This window comes from Tachyglossus aculeatus, chromosome 1 (genome assembly GCF_015852505.1).
Source record: "Tachyglossus aculeatus isolate mTacAcu1 chromosome 1, mTacAcu1.pri, whole genome shotgun sequence".
NCBI classification, from domain to species: Eukaryota; Metazoa; Chordata; class Mammalia; order Monotremata; family Tachyglossidae; genus Tachyglossus; species Tachyglossus aculeatus.
This window is the reverse complement of record NC_052066.1, coordinates 12,316,249-12,327,196: the sequence shown is the minus strand read 5'-3', so window position 1 is coordinate 12,327,196 and position 10,948 is coordinate 12,316,249. Positions and strand designations below refer to the sequence as shown.

The following is a 10,948-nucleotide window of genomic DNA, read 5'->3' as shown; positions in this document are numbered from 1 at the left end:
GATGAGTAGTGAGACGAGAGAGATAGATGAAGAGTCAGAAAGAGAGGTGAGAGAGAAACGGAGAACATGAGAGAGATGGGCAGGAAGTGAGAGAGATACAGATAAGAGAGATCGATCCCCGTTCCGTACAGTGTCACCAATCCAATGCACCACCTAGGTAGCGAAACTGTATGTCGTCACTGGGTCATATTGTGCACATACTCAGTGTTCTGTATAATGTTGCTGTTTCGCTAGGCACGTATGCTGTGCTTTGTGTGACCTCACCTACCTCACTCTCCGGGGCCCTGGAATGCCAGGCCACTGGTCTCTGCCCCCTAGATACCAGGCCACCGTTCCCCTGCCCCTTTGGTGCTAGGATGCTGCTCCCCTACTCCTTGGTGCCAGGATGCCACCCCCCTGCTCCTTGGTAACAGGCCACTTCCCCTTGGTGCCAGACTGCCGCCCTCGGCTCCTTGGCGCTAGGCTGTCACCTCCACAGCTCCTTGGTTCCAGGCTGCCACTCCATGCCCCCTTGGTGACAGGCCATTACCTCTTGGTGGCAGGATGCCACCCCCTGCCTCCTTGGTGCCAGGCTGTCAGCCCATACCCTCTTGGTGCCAGGCCATTGCCCTTTTGGTGCCTGGCCGCTGCCCGATCCGCTGTGTGCCCTGAGGCGCTGCTCCGCTGGGGCGCCATCTGAACCCACAGGCCCGCGCCCCTAGGGCTTGGCTGTCCAGCCCGGGAGCTCTGACACTCCCTTTTGTCCGCCACCATTTCCCACCTCAGAGGCCCTGTCGACATCTCACAGGACTCTCCAATCATCGACAGGAGCCTCCTGCTTCTCTCCCACCTGAAAACAGGGTGAAGAGCAAATGCTCGGAATTCCGGAGCCGCAAGGGACCTTTACGGGTCATCGGGTCCAGCCCCTACAATGCCCACCGAGCCTTTTTAAAAACATTTTTGAGGGAGGGGGACTCTCTGGGTAGCCTGCTCATCCGTCGTTCTTGCTGACAGTCGGGAAATCCCTCAAAATGACTAACTGAACTCTGTCCGGTGCAGTTAAAATCCATTTCCCTTCGTTCTTTTCCCCGTGACGGGGCAAAACAAGGCCTCCGAATCTCCCTCCTAATGACTCTCCAGAGACTCGAACAGAATTCTTTGTTTCCCCTCAACCTCTCCTACCCAAGCTAAACTGCTCCAGCCCCTCTCACCACCTTTCATCACCTGGGGTCCCTGGATCCCCTCCCGTTTCCCCTCAGCCTCCACCCAGAGCAACAGCTCAACCGGCCTGGGGCTTCGATTTCCCATTTGTTCTACAGTGGGACATTTTGAAGAGTTTACACTCCCTCCTGAGATGAAGCCCCAAGCCCCTGGAGGGACCGTTTTTAACGATCCAGGCTTTTCTGTGGGAAAACATCCCATTTTATGTTCTCTAAGAGAAGAGATGGGCTTGTCCCTTTTTGGTGCTTTGACAGAACAAAAAGGTCCCCACAACTCGGTGTTTGTCACTGCCAAGAGGGTCTTTGGTACTGACTCCCACTGCTGCTTCAAAACATCTGGGTCACGTTGGTGTTTCAGTCTTCACCCCCTGAGCATTGATGGTCACCCCTCTTTTCCCCCACCCCGACAGCACTTATGTACATATCTTTAAACTTTGCTGCGTTCCCTCCAATGGTACTTTATTTTAGTGTCTGTCTCCCCCACTAGACCGTGATAATAATAATTGTGATATTTCTTAAGCGCTTCCCATGTGCTAGGTACTATACTAAGTGCTGGGGTGGACACAAGCAAATCGGGTTGGACACAGTTCCTGTCCCACACGGGGGCTCGCAATCTCAATCTCCCTTTTACAGATGAGGTAACAGGCACAGAAAAGCCAAGTGACTTGCCCGAGGTCACACAGCGGATAAGTGGCGGAGCCGGGATTAGGACCCAGGTCCTTCTGATTCCCAGTCCCGTCCTCTTATCTACTGGCCCCGCTGCTGCTAGGGGGTAGGAATCATGTCTGCTGTCCATTCTGAAGCACCTAGTATAGCACTGTGCACTTACTAGACCATGAACTCCTTGAAAGCAGGAATCATGTGTGTAATGCGTCTCCCCCTCTAGGACGTAAACTCGTGGACAGGGAATGTGTCTGTTTATTATTTTGTTGTACTCTCCCAAGCACTTAGTTCAGTGTTCTGCACACAGTAAGTCAGTAAGTCTCTATTATCCAGTGGGCTGATGATTCATTGTGTGGCTTTTCCAGGCCAATTTGTGGGTAGAGGATGGGGGGGGGGGGTGTCAGAGAGAGGATTTCTCTGGTTTATCCTCTAGATTGGAAGCTCCGTATGGGCAGGGAACATATCTACCAGCTGTTGTATTGGACTATCCCAAATGCTCGGTACAGTGCCTTGCAAACAGCAAGTGCTCAATAAACACTATTGAGTGATTGACAGTCAGGGCCAAGGGATCCCTCAGGGCTACTCTATGTCACCTGGATGTGACATTCTCCCCTCTCAATCAATCAAGCAATCCATCAGTTGCATTCATTGAGTGCTTACTGTGTGGAGAGCACTGTACTAAGCACTTGGGAGAGTAGCATATAACAGACAGGTTCCCTGCCCACAGTGAGCTTACGGTCTAGAGGGGGAGATAGACATGAATATAAATAAATAAATTATGGATAGGGGTATAAGTGCTATGGGGCTGGGAGGTGGGGGATGAATAAAGGGAGAAGGTCAGGGTGACACAGAAGGGAGTGGGAGAAGAGAAAAAGAGGGCTTAGTCAGGGAAGGCCTCTGGAGGAGATGGGCCTTCAGTAAGGCTGTGAAGCGGGGGAAAGTAATTGTCAGATATGAAGAGGGAGGGCCTTCCAGGCCAGGGGCAGGAGGGGGGCAAGAGGTTGGTGGTGAGATAGGGGAGATGGAGGCCCAGTGAGTAGGCTGGCATTAGAGGAGCAAAGTGTGCGGGCTGGATTGGAGTAGGAGAGTAGCGAGGTGAGGTGGGAGGGGGCAAGGGGATTGAGGACTTTGAAGCCAGTGCTGAGGTGGCCCGCCCACTTGGCTTCTCTAATGCTAACATACACACTGTACCTTGATCTCATCTATCTCGCTGTCAACCTCTTGTTCACCTCCTGCCTCTGGCCTGGAACGCCCTCCCTCCTCATATCTGACAGGACAATCATCTCAGTGCTCTGCACATAGTAAGCGCTCAATAAATACGATTGATTGATTGACTGATCTCCCCACCTTCAAAGGCTTACTGAAGGCCCATCTCCTCCAAGAGGCCTTCCCTGACTAAGCCCTCCTTTGCTCTTCTCCCCCTCTCGCCTCCCTCATTTGCTACCTTTAATTCATCTCCCTTTCCAGCCCCACAGCACTTATGTAAATACCCATAATTTATTTATTTCTATTAATGGGTGTCCCCTGCTCTAGACTGTAAGCTCACTGTGGTCAGGGAACGTGTCTGGTAGATTGTTGTACTCTCCCAAGTGCATAGCACTGGCTCTGCACACAGTAAATGTTCAATAAATACAAATGATTAACTCCCAGGCCCTTGCTCTTTCCACGAGGTCCAGCCGTTTCCCCGAATTTTACTGTCTGTAGCTCCTGTAGACTGAAAGTGCTGTGTGAGCAGAGAATGTGTCTACCATTTATATTATACCGTACTTTTCCAAGCACTTAGGACAGTGCTTTGCACAGAATAGATGATTCAATGTGTCAGTTTATTGTTATATTGTACTCTCCCAAGTGCTTAGTACAGTGCTGTGCACACAGTAAGCACTCAATAAATACAATTGAATGAATGAATAGCTCCTTGAAGGCAGGGTTTGTGACTACTTAAGAATTATCTTCCCTCCCAAACCCTAGCCCCTCCCTGACTTTCCCATCACTGTTGACGGCACTACCATCCTTCCCGTCTCACAGGCCCGCAACCTTGGTGTCATCCTCGACTCCGCTCTCTCGTTCACCCCTCACATCCAATCCGTCACCAAAACCTGCCGGTCTCACCTCCGCAACATCGCCAAGATCCGCCCTTTCCTCTCCATCCAAACCGCTACCCTGCTGGTTCAATCTCTCATCCTATCCCAACTGGTTTACAGCCTCCTCTCTGATCTCCCATCCTCCTGTCTCTCCCCACTTCAATCTATACTTCACCCTGCTGCCCGGATCACCTTTGTGCAGAAACACTCTGGGCATGTTACTCCCCTCCTCAAGAATCTCCAGTGGCTACCAGTCAAACTACGCATCAGGCAAAAACTCCTCACTCTCGGCTTCAAGGCTGTCCATCCCCTCGCCCTCTCCCACCTCACCTCCCTTCTCTCCTTCTCCATCCAAGCCCATACCTCTGCTCCTCTGGTGCCGCTAACCTCCTCACTGTACCTCGTTCTCGCCTGTCCCACCGTCGACCCCCGGCCCACGTCCTCCCCCTGGCCCGGAATGCCCTCCCTCCGCACATCCGCCAAGCTAGCTCTCTTCCTCCCTTCAAAGCCCTATCGAGAGCTCACCTCCTCCAGGAGGCCTTCCCAGACTGAGCCCCCTCCTTCCTCTCCCCCTCCCCACAACACCTGTACATATGTTTGTACAGATTTATTACTCTATTTTACTTGTACATATTTACTATTCTATTTATTTTATTTTGTTGATATGTTTTGTTTTGTTGTCTGTCTCCCCCTTCTAGACTGTGAGCCCGTTGTTGGGTAGGGACCGTCTCTATATGTTGCTAACCTGTACTTCCCAAGTGGTTAGCACAGTGCTCTGCACACAGTAAGCGCTCAATAAATACAATTGAATGAATGAATAATACTTAATAAGAATAATTGTGGTACTTATTAAGTGCTTACCTTGTGCCAGGCACTATCCCAAGCTCAGGGATGGATACAAAATGGTCAGGCCCGGTCTCCCCCAAGCCCTTAATACAGTGCTCGACACACAGTAAACACTCAATAAATTACCCGGCTCAGGTATTTTAAACCCAGCTCTGCCACTTGTCTGCTCGTGTGACCTTGGGCAAGTCATTTAATAATAATAAATAATAATTTTGGTATTTGTTAAGCGCTTACTATGTGCCAAGCCCTGTTCTCAGTTCTGGGATAGATTCAAGGCAATCAGGTTGTACCATGCGGGGCTCACAGACTTAATCCCCATTTTACAGATGAGGTCACTGAGGCACAGAAAAGTGAAGTGGCTTGCCCTAGGTCACACAGCAGACAATCAATCGTATTTATTGAGCGCTTACTGTGTGCAGAGCACTGTACTAAGCGCTTAGTACAGTGCTCCGCACATAGTAAGCGCTCAATAAATACGATTGATGATGATACTAAGCGCTTCGGAAGTACAAGTTGGCAACATATAGAGACGGTCCCTACCCAACAGCGGGCTCACAGTCTAGACGGGGGAGACAGACAACAAAACATATTGTTGTCCACTAGCGGACTTGACATGACTGACTCCATTTTGTGTATGCTGACAGTAACCCTACATTTTGTGCAGGCCAAGAGAACAACTCCTTTTTTTGTATTTTATGCAAGGTTCAGCAACAGGTGTCTTCAAGGCCAGTAACAAGTATCTATGCACGGCCATAGAGCAGATAACAACAACCTACACAAGGCAGTGAGAACAGAGAATAATGAGAATTTGTAACATCCTGTCGGTCCTAATTGGGTTCCTGAAATTCCCAAATGTTCCGCTCCCAGGTTGCTGTAACTCAATAAAAGAAACAGTGAGAATGGGATCGGGGCTGCTTGTCACTTGTACCTCTCCCGGGAGGTGAACGGGCAGGTAGCCACTTTCCTTCTTTCCTGCTCTATCTGAACTCATGTCTCCGAGTCCCTCTGCCCATCCGCCGAGCTAGCTCTCTTCCTTCCTTCAAGGCCCTACTGAGAGCTCACCTCCTCCAGGAGGCCTTCCCAGACTGAGCCCCTTCCTTCCGATCCCCCTCATCCCGCTCTCCATCCCCCCCATCTTACCTCCTTCCCTTCCCCACAGCACCTGTATATATGTATATATGTTTGTACATATTTATTACTCTATTTATTTATTTTACTTGTACATATCTATTCTATTTATTTTATTTTGTTAGTATGTTTGGTTTTGTTCTCTGTCTCCCCCTTTTAGACTGTGAGCCCACTGTTGGGTGGGGACTGTCTCTATGTGTTGCCAACTTGTACTTCCCAAGCGCTTACTACAGTGCTCTGCACACAGTAAGCGCTCAATAAATACGACATTGATTGATTGAGTCATTTTTCCTATCTTTGTCACCACCTTGGGTACACGAACCCTGCGGCCGATTTACACCGATTAACCTATTTTGCACCCTAACTTGTCGATGACACACATTAACCAAATAAAATCAATAGAATAAATGCGTACAAGTAAATACGTAAATAGAGTAATAAGTATGTGCAACCATATATACACATATAGAGACGGTCCCTACCCAACAGCGGGCTCACAGTCTAGAAGGGGGAGACAGAGAACAAAACGAAACATAGTGACAAAATAAAATAAACAGAATAAATATGTACAAGTAAAATAAATAAGTAAATAGAGCAATAAATGTGTTCCAACATATATACAGGTGCTGTGGGGAGGGAAAGGAGGTAAGGCGGGGGGGTGGGGATATAAATTTTATTTTATATAATTATATATGATAATACGTTACATAATATGATTTATGACGGTGATGATTATTGACAATAACAATAATAATGAACCCCATCGAATGAATGAACGACTGAAGGCCGGGCGCCAGACTCTCCTCGCGCGTGCGCAGAACGGGCGCGTGCGCAGAACGGGCGCGTGCGCAGAACGGGCGCGTGCGCAGAACGGGCGCGTGCGCAGAACGGGCGCGTGCGCAGAACGGGCGCGTGCTCCCCGCCCTGCCCCGCCCCCTCGGAACTCAACTGGCGGCGGCGGGAGGCTCCAGCCGGAAGGGAGGGAGAGGAGCACTTCCGGGAGTTATCATGGCGCCGCCGGGAGGCAAGGTAGGGCCGAGGCCGGTCCTCACCTCAGCTTCCCAGGAGCTGCCAGGGTCCCCTTCCCCGCGTGGGGTCCGGGAGGAGGAACCGGGCGCTGCCAGCCCGCGGCCGCCCGCCCGCCTCTGCACGGGGACCCGGAAGGGGAGGTGGGAAAGGGGCGGGGCCAGTCGTCAGGGGGCGGGGCCAGAGGCGCAGCCAATCGTCGGGGCGGGCCCAGGGGGCGGGGCTAGGGCGGGACCAATAGTCCGGGGGTGGGACTAGAGGCGTAGCCAATCGTCTGGGGCGGGGCTAGAGGCGCAGCCAATCGTCTGGGGGCGCGGCCAGGGGGCGTGGCTAAGGGCGGGACCAAGAGCCTGGGGGCGGGGCTAGAGGCGCGGCCAATCGTCTGGGGGCGGGGCTAGGGGCGGGACCAAGAGTTTGGGGGCGGGGCTAGAGGTGCAGCCACTCGTCTGGGGGCGGGGCTAGGGGCGTGGCCAAGAGTCTTAGGGCGGGGCCAGGGGACGGGGAAGAGAGAGTGAATGAATGAATAATAATAATAATGGCATTTATTAATAATAATGATAATAATGGCATTTATTAAGCGCTTACTATGTGCAAAGCACTGTTCTAAGCGCTGGGGAGGTTACAAGGTGATCAGGTTGTCCCACGGTGGGGGGGGTGCTCACAGTCTTCATCCCCATTTCACAGATGAGGTAACTGAGGCACAGAGAAGTGAAGGGACTTGCCCAAAGTCACACAGCTGACAGTTGGTGGAGCTGGGATTTGAACCCATGACCCCTGACTCCAAAGCCCGGGCTCCTTCCACTGAGCCACGCTGCTGCTTCACAGATGAGGGAACTGAGGCACAGAGAAGTGAAGCGACTTGCCCAAAGTCACACAGCTGACAGTTGGTGGAGCTGGGATTTGAACCCATGACCTCTGACTCCAAAGCCCGGGCTCCTTCCACTGAGCCACGCTGCTGCTTCACAGATGAGGGAACTGAGGCACAGAGAAGTGAAGCGACTTGCCCAAAGTCACACAGCTGACAAGCGGCGGAGCCGGGATTAGAATGATGATGGAATTTGTTAAGCACTTACTATGTGCCCAGCACTGTTGATGATGATGGTGATGATGGTGGTATTTAAGCGCTCACTAGGTGCCCAGCACTGTTGATGATGATGATGATGGTATTTGTTAAGCGCTCACTAGGTGCCCAGCACTGTTGATGATGATGGTATTTGTTAAGCACTCACTAGGTGCCCAGCACCTTTGATGATGGTGGTATTTGTTAAGCGCTCACTAGGTGCCCAGCACTGTTGATGATGATGATGGTATTTGTTAAGCGCTCACTAGGTGCCCAGCACTATTGATGATGATGGTATTTGTTAAGTGCTCACTAGGTGCCCAGCACCTTTGATGATGATGGTATTTGTTAAGCGCTCACTAGGTGCCCAGCACTGTTGATGATGGTATTTGTTAAGCGTTTACTGTGTGCCCAGCGCTGTTGAGGAGGATGATGGTATTTGTTAAGCGTTTACTATGTGCCCAGCGCTGTTGAGGAGGATGATGGTATTTGTTAAGTGCTTATATGGGCCAAGCGCTGTTGATGATGATGATGGTGTTTGTTAAGCGCTATGTGCCATGCACTGTTCTAAGCGCTTAGGTAAATACAAAGTCATTAGGTTGTACTGCGTGGGGCTCCCCGGGTTCATCTCCATTTTAAAGATGAGGTAACTGAGGCCCAGAGAAGTGAAGTGATTTGCCTGAAGTCACAAAGCTGACAAGTGGCAGAGGCGGGATTAGAACCCACAATCTCTGACTCCCAAGCCCGGGCGCTTTCCACTAAACCACACTGCTTCTCTAATATTAATATTATCAGCAGATTCCAGTCCTGGGAGTCAAAGGGGCCTGGGTTCTAATTCTGGCTCCACCACCTGCCTGCTGTGTGATCTTGGGTGAGTCACTTCACTTCTCTGGGCCTCAGTTCCCTCATCTGTAAATTGGGGGTTAAGACTGTGAGCCCCATGCGCAACAGGGACTGTGTTCAACCTGATTAGCCTTTACCACAGTGCTTAGTATAGTGCCTGGCACATAGTAAGTGCATAACAAATTCTATCATTATTATTATTATTATTAGAACAGCAGTTGACACATTGTAAGCGCTTACATAGCGGAACCAGGATTAGAACCCATGATAATAATAATAATAATAATGTTGGCATTTGTTAAGCACTTACTATGTGCAAAGCACTGTTCTAAGCGCTGGGGGGGGGGATACAAAGTGATCAGGTTGCCCCACGTGGGGCTCACAGTCTTAATCCCATTTTACAGATGAGGTAACTGAGGCTCAGAGAAGTTAAGTGACTTGCCCAAGGTCACACAGCAGACATGTGGCGGAGCGGGATTCGAACCCATGACCTCTGACTCCAAAGCCCGTACTCTCTCCACTGAGCCACGCTGCTTCTCTAAGCACTGTTCTAAGCGCTGGAGTAGAAACAAGGTATTTAGGTTGTCCCACGTGGGGCTCACAGGCTTAAGCATGGCCTGGTGGCAAGAGCCCGGGCTTGGGAGTCAGAGGACCTGGGTTCTAATCCCAGCTCTGCCACTTGTCTGCTGTGTGGCCTTGGGCAAGTCCTTTCACTTCCCTAGGCCTCAGTTCCCTCATCTGGAAAATGGGGAATCAAGACTGTGAGCCCCGCGTGGGACAACGCGATTGCCCGCTATCTACCCCAGTGCTTAGACCAGTGCTTGTCACATAGGACGTGCTTTACAAATACTGTAATAATAATAATACAAGTTCATCAGGTTGCCCCACGTGGGGCTCACAGTCTTAATCCCCATTTTACAGATGAAGGAACTGAAGCACAGAGAAGTGAAGTGGCTTACCCGAGGTCACACAGCAGACAAGTGGCAGAGCCGGGATTAGAACCCACGACCTCTGACTCCCAAGCCCATGCTCTTTCCACCAAGACACGCTGCTTCGCATTGTGGTATTTGTTAAGTGCTTACTATGTGTTAGGAGGCCTTCCCAGACTGAGCCCCCTCCTTCCTCTCCCCCTCCTCCCCCTCTCTATCCCCCCCATCTTACCTCCTTCCCTTCCCCACAGCATCTGTATATGTGTATATATGTTTGTACATATTTATTACTCTATTTATTTTACTTGTACATATCTATTCTATTTATTTTATTTTGTTAATATGTTTGGTTTTGTTCTCTGTCTCCCCCTTCTAGACTGTGAGCCCACTGTTGGGTAGGGACTGTCTCTATATGTTGCCAACTTGTACTTCCCATCATCAATCATCAGTCGTATTTATTGAGCGCTTACTATGTGCAGAGCACTGTACTAAGCGCTTGGGAAGTACAAGTTGGCAACATATAGAGACAGTCCCTATCCAGCAGTGGGCTCACAGTCTAAAAGGGGGAGACAGAGAACAAAACCAAACATACTAACAAAATAAAATAAATAGAATAGATATGGACAAGTAAAATAAATAAATAGAGTAATAAATATGTACAAACATATGTACATATGTACAGGTGCTGTGGGGAAGCTTAGTACAGTGCTCTGCACACAGTAAGCGCTCAGTAAATACGATTGATTGATTGATTGATGTGCTAGGCACTGTACTGAGCAAGGGGTGGGGCGATACTGGTTAGTCAGGTCAGAAACAGTCCCTGTCCCACATGGGCTCACAGTCTTAGAGAAGCAGCGTGGCTCAGTGAAAAGAGCCTGGACTTGGAAGCCAAGAGGTCATGGGTTCAAATCCTGCCTCCACCACTTGTCAGCTGTGTGACTTTGAGCAAGTCACTTCACTTCTCTGTGCCTCAGTTACCTCATCTGTAAAATGGGGATTAAGACTGTGAGCCCCACATGGGACAAACTGATCACCTTGTATTCCCTCCCAGCGCTTAAAACAGGCTTCGCACATAGTAAGCACTTAACAAATGTCATTATTTAGGACAGAATATTTAATCCCCATTTCGATTGGGGTAATTGAGGCAAAGAGAAGTTAAATGACTTCAAGGTC

The 10,948-nt window shown here is 50.1% G+C and overlaps 1 protein-coding gene across 2 annotated transcripts in view; it reads left to right on the top strand.

The window, feature by feature from the left end:
- The first annotated feature begins 6,888 nt into the window (after nucleotides 1–6,888).
- The window catches only part of XRCC5 (X-ray repair cross complementing 5), a 97,684-nt gene continuing 93,624 nt past the window's right edge, over nucleotides 6,889–10,948 (top strand). For both annotated transcript variants that reach the window (XM_038744446.1, XM_038744447.1), the window contains exon 1: nucleotides 6,889–6,946. In XM_038744446.1, coding sequence (XP_038600374.1) covers nucleotides 6,926–6,946 — 21 coding nt within the window. In that variant the 5' untranslated portion in view covers nucleotides 6,889–6,925. The remainder of the gene's footprint in view (nucleotides 6,947–10,948) is intronic.